Source organism: Mixophyes fleayi, chromosome 6 (assembly GCF_038048845.1).
Source record: "Mixophyes fleayi isolate aMixFle1 chromosome 6, aMixFle1.hap1, whole genome shotgun sequence".
Lineage (NCBI taxonomy): Eukaryota > Metazoa > Chordata > Amphibia > Anura > Limnodynastidae > Mixophyes > Mixophyes fleayi.
Window position 1 is genome coordinate 217,840,180 of NC_134407.1, and position 16,271 is coordinate 217,856,450.

Below are 16,271 nucleotides of genomic sequence, written 5' to 3' on the forward strand. Positions count from 1 at the left end.
TGTGCCTATTTGGAAGGGTCATCAGTCCCTGTTGAGGTTTGCAGTTCGGTCAGAGCACTTCCAATTTCAGGCTCTCCCGTTCGGTCTCGCCACAGCTCCACGTATCTTCACCAAGATCATGGCGGTTATGGCTGCTCTGCTAAGGGCCAAGGGAATTACAATCATCCCTTACCTGGATGATCTACTTTTAAAGGCAGATTTTTCAGAGAAGCTTCTGTTGGTGCATATTCAGGTAGTAATCCAGACCCTGGAGTCGCACGGTTGGATTATCAACTTCAAAAAATCCAAGTTGATCCTATCCCAGCGGATGGTGTTTCTGGGTCTCTTATTCGATACCCGTCTGAGACGGTTGTTCTTTCCTCAGGACAAGATCCTAGCCTTGCAGAGGATGGTGAAATCCCTGTTGGTGGCAAGGAGACCTTCCATTCATTTTGCAATGAGACTTCTGGGCAAGATGGTATCGTGATTCGAAGCGATGCAGTTTGCTCAGTTCCATGCACGACAGTTTCAATTGGAACTCCTGTCGCAATGGAACAAATCCGATCAGAATCTGGCTAGCCAGGTTTTTCGCCTGTCTCCGCAGACGCATTGTCACACTTTTACACAGAGAATATCACTGACTGGTATTAGCGCTACTAACCTGAGAGGTGCGGAGTCTAACACACCACCGGTGTTCACCAGGGACCCCCGCAAGGAGGTTTGGGCTTTGCTGCGTGCGATGTGCAGGTCGCAGTTCTCCCAGGAAGTCACCAGTGCAGCGAATGGAGGGTAGTCAGACAGGCCGAGTCGAAACCAAGGAAGCGAGGTACCACGGAGAGCAGGCAAGAGTAGTCAGGGACGGTCTAAAGGTCAATACCAGTGCGGGCAACGAAGTACAAGGGAAATCTGGAAGAGAGGTCAAACAAGCCAAGGAGTCTATACACAGGAGGTCAGGAACAGGAAATATAAATTAAATGCTGGAGCTGGTTAGAACCAATACTCTAGCACCCTAATAGTTTAAATAGGGGCAGTCAGGAAGCCCTATGGAGGAAGTTCCGGCGATCAGTCTCAGCTGATCGCCGGGAAGCGTCTGGGTTGCCTGGCAACCGAAGCGGCGCATGCGCTAGAGCCGCGATCACGTGATCGCTATTGGAGCTCCATCTCCAATACAAAAGTCCCTTTCTCCTTTTTCTGTTTGAGTATATTTTAAGTCGTTTGACTGGGTTTTGTTTGGTGGCGCCTCCCCTTATATGATGATGTGGGAATGTTTGGTGGCGCCTCCCCTTATATGATGATGTGGGAATGTTTGGTGGCGCCTCCCCTTATATGATGATGTGGGAATGTTTGGTGGCGCCTCCCCTTATATGATGATGTGGGAATGTTTGGTGGCACCTCCCCTTATATGATGATGTGGGAATGTTTGGTGGCACCTCCCCTTATATGATGATGTGGGAAATATAATATTATTAAACGTGGGGAGAGGATAACATAGTTATCCTGTGCAGGAAAAACTATTTACGTGGGTAAATGGACAATGTTACTGGCTAAAGAGGCTTCTGGCTACGCTGCGGGATGGGCAATGTGTATGCTTGGGAAACATTACTAGCCACGTGTCTTTTTCCTGGTGTTCTCCAATGTAGCTGTGTAAATTGCGTGTACCTGTGGCAGGGGCTATGTAAAGTGCTTGGTAATGGGCTTATGTTATATTTTAAGCCAGTCTTTTATCTGTTCAACTAATAATTCATATTTGCTATATGCATATATAATTGTAATAAAGTGTTCATAGTTTGCAATCTGAAATTAATCAACTGAACAACTTGAAATCATTCATACTATGAAAATGTTGGGCCGTTATAGTATGCTTCTCAATTTAAAATAATATGTCTGTTTCCACACATTTATTTCCAGCAGGTAGGCACAGAAGCAGGGATATCACGGAGGGATGTGACATTTTATACCCAGAAATAGAAATTAACAACTTCCCACAAGACTCTCCAGAAGAAAACCCTATTGCCCTAAATATACATCCAATACTTCACAGTGCAGATATATTATCTGACCCCTCTGATCATGTGATATATTCTCCTGATAACTCGGATATTGTTAGAAATAGTACAGCTCATACAGGGGATAGACTCTTTCCCTGTTTTGAATGTGGTAAATGTTTTATGCATCAGTCGGTCCTTGTTAGACATCAGAAAACTCACACAGTTGACAAACCATTTCCATGCTCTGAGTGTGGGAAATGTTTTGCACAGCAATCACATCTTGTTCAACATCAGAAATTTCACATAGGTGAGAAGCCATTTACATGCTCTGAATGTGGAAAAAGTTTTATACAAAAATCAGATCTTCTTAAACATCAAAGAACTCACACAGGTGAGAAGCCATTTCCATGTTCTGAATGTGGGAAATGTTTTACAGATAAATCCAATCTTCTTAAACATCAGAGAATTCACACAGGTGAGAAGCCATTTTCATGTTCTGAATGTGGGAAATGTTTTACAGATAAATCCAATCTTCTTAAACATCAGAGAATTCACACAGGTGAGAAGCCATTTTCATGTTCTGAATGTGGGAAATGTTTTACAGATAAATCCAATCTTCTTAAACATCAGAATTCACACAGGTGAGAAGCAATTTTCATGTTGTGAATGTGGGAAATGTGTTGCACAAAAATCAAATCTTGTTACACATAAGAAAATTCATACAAATTAAAAAAAGGAAAGCAATACTTACATAATTATACATACATGGTGGGCAACTTAAAGCTCTATTCTATTTCCAGGAGAGAGAGAAAGAAGTGTGTATAGGAGTGGAGTCACTCAAATGGCCAAAAGTTTTTATAATTTATAACTTTATTGATTAATGTATATAATATAGTAACATTGGGAAATAATTCCATTAAAGAACTAATAGCGAAATGTTAAAATAGAGTGTGAAGTGTATATATCATAAATGTGTCAAACTGTTAAGAAGGTAGAAGAAACTACCCAGCTGCACTGCTGGTCGAAATGATAACATCTTAACTAGTTTATTTCAGGCTGGAATAAACTAGTTAATATGTTATCATTTCGCTCTTAGTTCTTTAATGGAATTATTTCCCAATGTTACTATAGTCTATACATTAATCAATAAAGTTTAAATTTTTTAAAGGATTTTGGCCATTTGAGTGCCTCCACTCCTATACACACTTCTTTCTCTCTCTCCTGGAAATAGTACTGACCTTTACAGAGTGTGTGAGTGCACCCTCCATTGAAAACCATGAGGAAAAAAAAATCATTCCTTTATTAGAAAATTTAAAAGGAGTATAAATGGCTAGCTTGGTGCGGTGCAATTTCGATTATTTAAACTTAAAGCTCTAGTAACACAGTATGTTGACATGTTCTATGGTCATACGAGGAATGCATGTCATCAATGTAAGACTGGAAGATATTGCTCATGTGTGGAACTTTTTGCAGCTTCCTTCATGTTAAATATTGGCATCTCTCGCCACAGTTATAACAGACCACATGGTTGCTACAATAGGACCCTAAGTAATATATATTGTTAGCACTGGATTGGATAATGTGGCTTTTGGTACATTGCTGCATTATATTTGGTCATACTCTCTAAATTCATTTAGTTATTTCTGTAATCTGTTAGTATCTTACTGGATCACTTATGAAGCTGCATTGATGTGGGTCTACAGTGCACTTTTAACTTGGATATGTATATTCCTTGCTGAATGTGTTCTAGGTGCACTCATGCTCCATGTGTTTACCTGCATTTGAAATTAACATATTGTTTTTTCGGGAGAGATTTTTAGTGGGTGGATGCGAAGCCTTTTCCCCCTCTGCAAAGGGACTAGAAATTTGCTTAGAGGTGGTGAATGTCAAGTCTATATTTTTAAATGTGACACCTTTTGCAGATTCCAGGCGCAGTTTGTACATAAAACTCATTTATAGGGGCCTAAATAAGCGTGATATAAAAACATTCAAACACACAAATATAAAATGTAGTGATAAAGTGCTGATGTCCCCTGACTCTTAGTTTAAGACATAAATGAAGTCTGAATGAGCTGTATTTTTGAAGAAACAATTAAAGGTTGACTTTTTAGTGTACAGTGGTCATAAAATAAGCAGGATTTGAGGCATAATTTTCACAATTTCATTAATGCAAATTTACGTCATTGCTCACAAAAGAGCTCTCCCTTCTTATAGTTCCCAAAAGCGTGTATCTGTGTATGATTAAATCCCATACTTGCCTACTCTCTCCGAATGTCCGAGGAGTCCTCCCAGACTTCTAAAACAGCAAAGACCCTTTTCGACTGCAGTGGAGTTAGGGCTTAATGCCATGAGTTGTGTCATCAGGCCTCATCCCACACTGCCATGAATATCTGTATTAGGTAGCAGTGGGCAAGGCCACTGTGATATTATTGCATCACTATGCCCCCTCCCACACTTGCCACCTGAGATACAGTGGGGGATGTATTACAAGTTGGCAAGTATGTTAAATCTCTGTGGGGCTTCATTTTTTCACTGTTGGCAAATTACCTCCAGTGGAACCAGCAATTGTCTGATTTGATTTTTCCTGATACAAACATTACCGGTAAACACATTCCTCATCTCCTTACAGCAGCTGAATGTCATGTACCTTCTAGATTGGAAGTACCTATCTCACCTTCTCTTATTGTATTGATTCAGAAAGTTAAGTACATTTATTTAATTGACATCTCTTTTCATTTACATATTGAACAAATTATTTGGTGTTAAGATATGGAACACAGGAAACCGATGCTTCAGACTCTCCTTATTCAGGCAACAGGCAGTGTTTTAAGGCGGGTCCCATATTTGCTTTATATGAGGGCATATTTGATTAAGGAGGGGTTGGACCTATGTGGTCCTTCCAGAGACCTGTCCTGAGTGGAAACTCTTTGGCAGTGTACAGATAAAGAAAGGTACAAGATGCACCAAAACAAAGACATCATGTATTACCAAGAGGACACATCTAACTTTACTAAAAGCACAAAATCAGTGAGCGTCTTAAGAGTTAGTATCACAATCACACTCAGTTTGGGTTACGTCACTCAGATACACCTATATCTCACAGTAGTGAGAATACAGCCTATGAATACTGTATGAACCAGTAACCGGTGGTAGTCATTGTTCTTATGACTACAAAGCCGACAAGATTTATACAGACGGGAAAATGGCAATCAGTATAATCGCGATATGTACAAAATACACACAACAGACAGCCGACATCCGTGCTATAATCCCCGACAGCAGAAAATGCCGGCAGTGTGATTGACGTTAATTAAAACGGCGACACTGCCGGCATTAAGGTGGCAATGAGAGGACCCGGCGGCTGGATCATGTCAAACCGTTACATTAAAAAGAAATATCATATAAAAAGCAGTTAGGGTTTTTACTAAGGGTTTTACATGATCCAGGCAATGGTTCCTCTCATTGCCCCCTTAATGTCGGCAATATGAGTGTCGCCCTTTTAAGAGACGGCATTTTCTGCTGTTGGGGTTTATAGCACGGATGTTGGCTGTCAGTTTTTAAGTGTGTATTTTGTACATGTCGTGATTATACTAATCGACATTTTCGTGTTTGGATAAAATCTAGTCGGCTTTCTTGTCATCGGAATCAAGTACTCCACCCCCCAGGAACATCACTGAGCGCCATGAATTGATCTGCTGTAGTATAAAGATGCCCACACACCTTAAAGTATTAGTATATTTCTAGACTTTCAGTTGTCGTTATTGCTGTGCAAGTTAAAGTACATTGCTGGCCTATATTTTATAATACCTCATATACTGTTTATTGTAGTTTACAGTGACTAATGGAATGTGTTTTTGATTTAACCTCATTTTTTTGTGTGTATGTATATATACTTTTTATTCTTTATATGGTAATGTCAAAACAGTTCAGTGCTTATATGGATATGACATACAGTTATTTAGTCACTTCACAAATAAGGTAATAAAATCTGTAATTACCAACCAAGTTGACTGTGTTTTTATTATGATTATTTAATCAGGAGTAATAAGATAATGGAACAGCTGACAAAGGGTATTAAAGTTATTTTATCGTTTACCAATAATCATTGTCTATGCGATTTGTGTAGTTCCAACTCACAAAGCGATTTATTAGCAAAAGCAAAAGAATAACAATTAAATAAGTACAGCCGATACATACTCTGCACCCTGCTGGTTCCAGCTTACAGTCTTTCAATCCTGAAGTCTGTGGTCAAAGAAACTACATGCTGGTCCCAGAGCCCCTGCTTATATACACTCAGTGATACAGTGAAAACAATACAGATGATTTGGCATGCTTCCATAGGTTCAGGCTTCAGGAAGATGCCTCTGTTGCCAGCCTCCCTCTCCCAATGTTTTCATACCCTCCTAGGATCCGGCACAGTCGACGCAGGCTGTGTCCGTCCTCCTGATCTGACAGTCAGATAGACTGCAGACACTGCATGAGGAGGGGTGGCAGAAGGTAAGTGAACCCTCTCCCAGCACAATGCTGTGTGAGAGGGATAGAAAATCGTACTTTGTCCCTGAGCAGGCTGCTTCTTACTAGGAGCAGTCATTCTATAAAAAAAAAAAAAATTCTATTTTTAGCTCAGGAGACAGGGTCAGGCAAGGGTCACTAAGATAGTGAAGCCCTGCTAGGCACTGGGTTGTTGAATATTACCAATTCAGTGCTGGGCCCTGGGGGAATCAATTACTCTTCCTCCATGGTAGTCTCTCAAAATTATGTGTGCAGACACCAGAATAAACAGCCATTTTATAGCTCCCCTTTTCTGTCCTGAGTCCTGATAGAAAGGTTTGGGGATTGTTATTTTCAAAAGTTTATTTTTACTCTGTGGGGCTTTTATTGGCTGTATTGCAGGCTCACTTTCTGTTCAGTATTGTGGGCTGCTTGTTATTTAAATTGTGTTTTGTTACACTGTTTATTACACTGTTTTGTTTGTGTTTTGTCCCATCTGTTAACATGTCAGAAGGGGAAAAGCCATGCGCGGTAAAGCTGGTGTTACATCAATGTTGAGTTTCACCTGGGCTGTCGGTCACGTAAAGCTACCATCAGGTCAGTCAGGCGCGCAGGCTCTGTGCGCAGCCTGCTGGTCCTCAGAGAGCATACCGTGTAATACAGAAGCTGCTGCTTTACTTATGGCAACACATGCCTGGGTTCGGTCCTTCTCCAATACAGTGGTTGAACTTGCTCAGTTGTTGCTGTCACAGGCTGTGGTCGCTCCATCTTCTGATTCTGCTTGCACTGTAGCAACTGACATGGGTTCTAGTTTGCTAAGTCAAGGTTTGACTGTTTCTCCCTGGCAGAGTCTGTACAGCCTGCTTGGGTACAGGGAATTGCATCCTCTGTACAGGGTATAGTTTAGGTTTCTTCCTCTTAGAGAAGATGTTACAATCTGTGGCACCGTCTTCCTCACATAAGCGTAGGAGGACGGCGCCACAACTTCAGGAAAATAAGCCAGATTTTGACTGTAGTTCCCAGAATAAAGGTAATTTAGCGGTGAATTCTGACATGGATGCTCCTTCGGTTGTGGAGGAGATTCATTCGGTTCGCCAGAGTGTGGAGGAATTAATACAAGCTGTGTGTCAGGTACTTCACTTTCCTAAGTAAGAGGTTCCTCATGTTGCACAAGCTCCTCTTTTTACACGGAGAAGGGAAAAAAAAAAAGATTCTTTTTCCTGGCATCTTCCTTATTGGAAGATTTGTTTTCAGAGCCTTGGAGTTCCCCAGATAGCAAGTTCCAAGTATTTCGGTGACTGCAGTCGGTTTATCCTTTTCCTACTAAAGTTTTTGCTAAATGGTAGACGCTTCCACGCGTGGATGCTGCAGTTACAATGTTAGCCAAGTTAACTACTATTCCTTTTCCTAACATTGCCACTCTTAAGGATGGTACAGACCATTGGGTTAAGGCCGTCCTTAAATTCATTTTCGTGGCAGCATGTGCCTCTTTCAGGCCTGCTTTGGCATCTGTGTGGGTTCACAAAGCAGTAGAACGCTGGTCAAAACACCGTTTTCAGGGTTTGTTGGCAGGCAGGCCTTCCTCTGAACTGCTTCCATTAGTGGAGCAAATTCAGACGGCGATAGATTATTTACGAGAGGCAGCTACATACGCGGGACTGATTGGTGCACGTATATCTGCCTCTGCAGTTTCGGCTTGTCGTATTCTCTGCCTTAAGTCCTGGAAGGCTGATGGGGAGTCTGAAAAGGTTCTTGAGACCATACTGTTTTCTGGGGGTCTTTTATTTGGACCTCAGCTTGACTCCATTATCAGTCAAGCTACAGGCGGAAAGGGCATTTTTCTCCCAGTTAATGCTCCCAAACAAAGATTATCCAAATTTCAGTCCTTTCAGTCCTCAGGAAGGTTTTGGGGTTAATATTCCTCAGGCCAATCTTCTACAGGCCAGTCATCCGCCCCTGGAGGTGGTTTGCAGCGGGGACGATAGGCCTGGTCTGGGCGACGTCCAGCTGCAAAGCCTGCAGACAAACAGTCTGCATAACAGGTTTTTTTGCTCCTCCACTGTCAGTGGTAGGAGCCCGTCTTCTGCGGTTCAGGGATCAATGGTGTCAGTCCACTATCGATGTCTGGATTCGGGGAGTGGTGAACCAGGGTTACAAGATCGATCTGCTCGGTCTTCCTCACAGACGATTCTTCACCACAGGGCTTCTGTCTTGTCCGAGGAAACGATTGGCTTTAACAGAAGCGATTCAATCCCTTCTTTCATCTGGAGTGATTATTCCGGTTCCCTATTCTCAAAGAGGTTTGGGGTTTTATTACAATCTTTTTCTTGTGACAAAACCAGACGGCTCCTTTAGAACGATTCTCAATCTAAAGTATTTCAATACACAGGTCAGTGTGCCCAGCTTCAAGATGGAGTCTTTACGCTCGGTCATTCTCGGCATGGAACAGGGAGAATTTATGGTGGCTCTAGACATCAAGGATGCATATCTCCATGTGCCTATTTGGAAGGGTCATCAGTCCCTGTTGAGGTTTGCAGTTCGGTCAGAGCACTTCCAATTTCAGGCTCTCCCGTTCGGTCTCGCCACAGCTCCACGTATCTTCACCAAGATCATGGCGGTTATGGCTGCTCTGCTAAGGGCCAAGGGAATTACAATCATCCCTTACCTGGATGATCTACTTTTAAAGGCAGATTTTTCAGAGAAGCTTCTGTTGGTGCATATTCAGGTAGTAATCCAGACCCTGGAGTCGCACGGTTGGATTATCAACTTCAAAAAATCCAAGTTGATCCTATCCCAGCGGATGGTGTTTCTGGGTCTCTTATTCGATACCCGTCTGAGACGGTTGTTCTTTCCTCAGGACAAGATCCTAGCCTTGCAGAGGATGGTGAAATCCCTGTTGGTGGCAAGGAGACCTTCCATTCATTTTGCAATGAGACTTCTGGGCAAGATGGTATCGTGATTCGAAGCGATGCAGTTTGCTCAGTTCCATGCACGACAGTTTCAATTGGAACTCCTGTCGCAATGGAACAAATCCGATCAGAATCTGGCTAGCCAGGTTTTTCGCCTGTCTCCGCAGACGCATTGTCACACTTTTACACAGAGAATATCACTGACTGGTATTAGCGCTACTAACCTGAGAGGTGCGGAGTCTAACACACCACCGGTGTTCACCAGGGACCCCCGCAAGGAGGTTTGGGCTTTGCTGCGTGCGATGTGCAGGTCGCAGTTCTCCCAGGAAGTCACCAGTGCAGCGAATGGAGGGTAGTCAGACAGGCCGAGTCGAAACCAAGGAAGCGAGGTACCACGGAGAGCAGGCAAGAGTAGTCAGGGACGGTCTAAAGGTCAATACCAGTGCGGGCAACGAAGTACAAGGGAAATCTGGAAGAGAGGTCAAACAAGCCAAGGAGTCTATACACAGGAGGTCAGGAACAGGAAATATAAATTAAATGCTGGAGCTGGTTAGAACCAATACTCTAGCACCCTAATAGTTTAAATAGGGGCAGTCAGGAAGCCCTATGGAGGAAGTTCCGGCGATCAGTCTCAGCTGATCGCCGGGAAGCGTCTGGGTTGCCTGGCAACCGAAGCGGCGCATGCGCTAGAGCCGCGATCACGTGATCGCTATTGGAGCTCCATCTCCAAAACAAAAGTCCCTTTCTCCTTTTTCTGTTTGAGTATATTTTAAGTCGTTTGACTGGGTTTTGTTTGGTGGCGCCTCCCCTTATATGATGATGTGGGAATGTTTGGTGGCGCCTCCCCTTATATGATGATGTGGGAATGTTTGGTGGCGCCTCCCCTTATATGATGATGTGGGAATGTTTGGTGGCGCCTCCCCTTATATGATGATGTGGGAATGTTTGGTGGCACCTCCCCTTATATGATGATGTGGGAATGTTTGGTGGCACCTCCCCTTATATGATGATGTGGGAAATATAATATTATTAAACGTGGGGAGAGGATAACATAGTTATCCTGTGCAGGAAAAACTATTTACGTGGGTAAATGGACAATGTTACTGGCTAAAGAGGCTTCTGGCTACGCTGCGGGATGGGCAATGTGTATGCTTGGGAAACATTACTAGCCACGTGTCTTTTTCCTGGTGTTCTCCAATGTAGCTGTGTAAATTGTGTGTACCTGTGGCAGGGGCTATGTAAAGTGCTTGGTAATGGGCTTATGTTATATTTTAAGCCAGTCTTTTATCTGTTCAACTAATAATTCATATTTGCTATATGCATATATAATTGTAATAAAGTGTTCATAGTTTGCAATCTGAAATTAATCAACTGAACAACTTGAAATCATTCATACTATGAAAATGTTGGGCCGTTATAGTATGCTTCTCAATTTAAAATAATATGTCTGTTTCCACACATTTATTTCCAGCAGGTAGGCACAGAAGCAGGGATATCACGGAGGGATGTGACATTTTATACCCAGAAATAGAAATTAACAACTTCCCACAAGACTCTCCAGAAGAAAACCCTATTGCCCTAAATATACATCCAATACTTCACAGTGCAGATATATTATCTGACCCCTCTGATCATGTGATATATTCTCCTGATAACTCGGATATTGTTAGAAATAGTACAGCTCATACAGGGGATAGACTCTTTCCCTGTTTTGAATGTGGTAAATGTTTTATGCATCAGTCGGTCCTTGTTAGACATCAGAAAATTCACATAGGTGAGAAGTCATTTCCATGCTCTGAATGTGGAAAAAATTTCATACAAAAATCAGATCTTCTTAAACATCAAAGAACTCACACAGGTGAGAAGCCATTTCTATGTTCCGAGTGTGGGAAATGTTTTGCACAGCAATCACATCTTGTTCAACATCAGAAATTTCACATAGGTGAGAAGCCATTTACATGCTCTGAATGTGGAAAAAGTTTTATACAAAAATCAGATCTTCTTAAACATCAAAGAACTCACACAGGTGAGAAGCCATTTCCATGTTCTGAATGTGGGAAATGTTTTACAGATAAATCCAATCTTCTTAAACATCAGAGAATTCACACAGGTGAGAAGCCATTTTCATGTTCTGAATGTGGGAAATGTTTTACAGATAAATCCAATCTTCTTAAACATCAGAGAATTTACACAGGTGAGAAGCCATTTTCATGTTCTGAATGTGGGAAATGTTTTACAGATAAATCCAATCTTCTTAAACATCAGAATTCACACAGGTGAGAAGCAATTTTCATGTTGTGAATGTGGGAAATGTGTTGCACAAAAATCAAATCTTGTTACACATAAGAAAATTCATACAAATTAAAAAAAGGAAAGCAATACTTACATAATTATACATACATGGTGGGCAACTTAAAGCTCTATTCTATTTCCAGGAGAGAGAGAAAGAAGTGTGTATAGGAGTGGAGTCACTCAAATGGCCAAAAGTTTTTATAATTTATAACTTTATTGATTAATGTATATAATATAGTAACATTGGGAAATAATTCCATTAAAGAACTAATAGCGAAATGTTAAAATAGAGTGTGAAGTGTATATATCATAAATGTGTCAAACTGTTAAGAAGGTAGAAGAAACTACCCAGCTGCACTGCTGGTCGAAATGATAACATCTTAACTAGTTTATTTCAGGCTGGAATAAACTAGTTAATCTGTTATCATTTCGCTCTTAGTTCTTTAATGGAATTATTTCCCAATGTTACTATAGTCTATACATTAATCAATAAAGTTTAAATTTTTTAAAGGATTTTGGCCATTTGAGTGCCTCCACTCCTATACACACTCCTTTCTCTCTCTCCTGGAAATAGTACTGACCTTTACAGAGTGTGTGAGTGCACCCTCCATTGAAAACCATGAGGAAAAAAAAATCATTCCTTTATTAGAAAATTTAAAAGGAGTATAAATGGCTAGCTTGGTGCGGTGCAATTTCGATTATTTAAACTTAAAGCTCTAGTAACACAGTATGTTGACATGTTCTATGGTCATACGAGGAATGCATGTCATCAATGTAAGACTGGAAGATATTGCTCATGTGTGGAACTTTTTGCAGCTTCCTTCATGTTAAATATTGGCATCTCTCGCCACAGTTATAACAGACCACATGGTTGCTACAATAGGACCCTAAGTAATATATATTGTTAGCACTGGATTGGATAATATGGCTTTTGGTACATTGCTGCATTATATTTGGTCATACTCTCTAAATTCATTTAGTTATTTCTGTAATCTGTTAGTATCTTACTGGATCACTTATGAAGCTGCATTGATGTGGGTCTACAGTGCACTTTTAACTTGGATATGTATATTCCTTGCTGAATGTGTTCTAGGTGCACTCATGCTCCATGTGTTTACCTGCATTTGAAATTAACATATTGTTTTTTCGGGAGAGATTTTTAGTGGGTGGATGCGAAGCCTTTTCCCCCTCTGCAAAGGGACTAGAAATTTGCTTAGAGGTGGTGAATGTCAAGTCTATATTTTTAAATGTGACACCTTTTGCAGATTCCAGGCGCAGTTTGTACATAAAACTCATTTATAGGGGCCTAAATAAGCGTGATATAAAAACATTCAAACACACAAATATAAAATGTAGTGATAAAGTGCTGATGTCGCCTGACTCTTAGTTTAAGACATAAATGAAGCCTGAATGAGCAGTATTTTTGAAGAAACAATTAAAGGTTGACTTTTTAGTGTACAGTGGTTATAAAATAAGCAGGATTTGAGGCATAATTTTCACAATTTCATTAATGCAAATTTACGTCATTGCTCACAAAAGAGCTCTCCCTTCTTATAGTTCCCAAAAGCGTGTATCTGTGTATGATTAAATCCCATACTTGCCTACTCTCTCCGAATGTCCGAGGAGTCCTCCCAGACTTCTAAAACAGCAAAGACCCTTTCCGACTGCAGTGGAGTTAGGGCTTAATGCCATGAGTTGTGTCATCAGGCCTCATCCCACACTGCCATGAATATCTGTATTAGGTAGCAGTGGGCAAGGCCACTGTGATATTATTGCATCACTATGCCCCCTCCCACACTTGCCACCTGAGATGCAGTGGGGGAGGTATTACAAGTTGGCAAGTATGTTAAATCTCTGTGGGGCTTCATTTTTTCCCTGTTGGCAAATTACCTCCAGTGGAACCAGCAATTGTCTGATTTGATTTTTCCTGATACAAACATTACCGGTAAACACATTCCTCATCTCCTTACAGCAGCTGAATGTCATGTACCTTCTAGATTGGAAGTACCTATCTCACCTTCTCTTATTGTATTGATTCAGAAAGTTAAGTACATTTATTTAATTGACATCTCTTTTCATTTACATATTGAACAAATTATTTGGTGTTAAGATATGGAACACAGGAAACCGATGCTTCAGACTCTCCTTATTCAGGCAACAGGCAGTGTTTTAAGGCGGGTCCCATATTTGCTTTATATGAGGGCATATTTGATTAAGGAGGGGTTGGACCTATGTGGTCCTTCCAGAGACCTGTCCTGAGTGGAAACTCTTTGGCAGTGTACAGATAAAGAAAGGTACAAGATGCACCAAAACAAAGACATGTATTACCAAGAGGACACATCTAACTTTACTAAAAGCACAAAATCAGTGAGCGTCTTAAGAGTTAGTATCACAATCACACTCAGTTTGGGTTACGTCACTCAGATACACCTATATCTCACAGTAGTGAGAATACAGCCTATGAATACTGTATGAACCAGTAACCGGTGGTAGTCATTGTTCTTATGACTACAAAGCCGACAAGATTTATACAGACAGGAAAATGGCAATCAGTATAATCGCGATATGTACAAAATACACACAACAGACAGCCGACATCCGTGCTATAATCCCGACAGCAGAAAATGCCGGCAGTGTGATTGACGTTAATTAACACAACAACACTGCCGGCATTAAGGTGGCAATGAGAGGACCCGGCGGCTGGATCATGTCAAACCGTTACATTAAAAAGAAATGTCATATAAAAAGCAGTTAGGGTTTTTACTAAGGGTTTTACATGATCCAGGCAATGGTTCCTCTCATTGCCCCCTTAATGTCGGCAATATGAGTGTCGCCCTTTTAAGAGACGGCATTTTCTGCTGTTGGGGTTTATAGCACGGATGTTGGCTGTCAGTTTTTAAGTGTGTATTTTGTACATGTCGTGATTATACTAATCGACATTTTCGTGTTTGGATAAAATCTAGTCGGCTTTCTTGTCATCGGAATCAAGTACTCCACCCCCCAGGAACATCACTGAGCGCCATGAATTGATCTGCTGTAGTATAAAGATGCCCACACACCTTAAAGTATTAGTATATTTCTAGACTTTCAGTTGTCGTTATTGATGTGCAAGTTAAAGTACATTGCTGGCCTATGTTTTATAATACCTCATATACTGTTTATTGTAGTTTACAGTGACTAATGGAATGTGTTTTTGGTTTAACCTCATTTTTTTGTATATATGTATATATACTTTTTATTTTTTATATGATAATGTCAAAACAGTTCAGTGCATATATGGATATGACATACAGTTATTTAGTCCCTACACAAATAAGGTAATAAAATCTGTAATTACCAACCAAGTTGACTGTGTTTTTATTATGATTATTTAATCAGGAGTAATAAGATGATGGAACAGCTGACAAAGGGTATTAAAGTTATTTTATCGTTTACCAATAATCATTGTCTATGCGATTTGTGTAGTTCCAACTCAGAAAGTGATTTATTAGCAAAAGCAAAAAAATAACAATTAAATAAGTACAGCTGATACATACTCTGCACCCTGCTGGTTCCAGCTTACAGTCTTTCAATCCTGAAGTCTGTGGTCAAAGAAACTACATGCTGGTCCCAGAGCCCCTGCTTATATACACTCAGTGATACAGTGAAAACAATACAGATGATTTGGAATGCTTCCATAGGTTCAGGCTTCAGGAAGATGCCTCTGTTGCCAGCCTCCCTCTCCCAATGTTTTCATAGCCTCCTAGGATCCGGGCACAGTCGACGCAGGCTGTGTCCGTCCTCCTGATCTGACAGTCAGATAGACTGCAGACACTGCATGAGGAGGGGTGGCAGAAGGTAAGTGAACCCTCTCCCAGCACAATGCTAAGTGAGAGGGATAGAAAATCGCACTTTGTCCCTGAGCAGGCTGCTTCTTACTAGGAGCAGTCATTCTATAAAAAAAAAAAAGATTCTATTTTTAGCTCAGGAGACAGGGTCAGGCAAGGGTCACTAAGATAGTGAAGCCCTGCTAGGCACTGGGTTGTTGAATGTTACCAATTCAGTGCTGGGCCCTGGGGGAATCTATTACTCTTCCTCCATGGTAGTCTCTCAAAATTATGTGTGCAGACACCAGAATAAACAGCCATTTTATAGCTCCCCTTTTCTGTCCTGAGTCCTGATAGAAAGGTTTGGGGATTGTTATTTTCAAAAGTTTATTTTTACTCTGTGGGGCTTTTATTGGCTGTATTGCAGGCTCACTTTCTGTTCAGTATTGTGGGCTGCTTGTTATTTAAATTGTGTTTTGTTACACTGCTTATTACACTGTTTTGTTTGTGTTTTGTCCCATCTGTTAACATGTCAGAAGGGGAAAAGCCATGCGCGGTAAAGCTGGTGTTACATCAATGTTGAGTTTCACCTGGGCTGTCTGTCACGTTAAGTTACCATCAGGTCGGTCAGGCGCGGAGGCACCGTGCGCAGTCTGCCGGCTTTCAAAGAGCATACCGTGTAATACAGCAGCTGCTGCTTTACATACGGAAACACATGCCTGGGTTCTGTCTCTCTCCAATACAGTGGCTGAACTTGCTCAGTTGTTGCTGTCACAGGCTGTGGTCGTTCCATCTTCTGATTCTGC

At 41.2% G+C, this 16,271-nt stretch overlaps 1 protein-coding gene across 1 annotated transcript in view; it reads left to right on the forward strand.

Annotated features, from left to right (window-relative positions):
• Positions 1–2,017: 2,017 nt before the first annotated feature.
• The window catches only part of LOC142095492 (uncharacterized), a 69,094-nt gene continuing 54,840 nt past the window's right edge, over positions 2,018–16,271 (forward strand). Inside the window, exons 1-2 of the mRNA XM_075178436.1 lie at positions 2,018–2,594; positions 10,832–11,643. Of these exons, the coding sequence (XP_075034537.1) occupies positions 2,148–2,594; positions 10,832–11,643 (1,259 nt within the window). The 5' untranslated portion in view covers positions 2,018–2,147. The remainder of the gene's footprint in view (positions 2,595–10,831; positions 11,644–16,271) is intronic.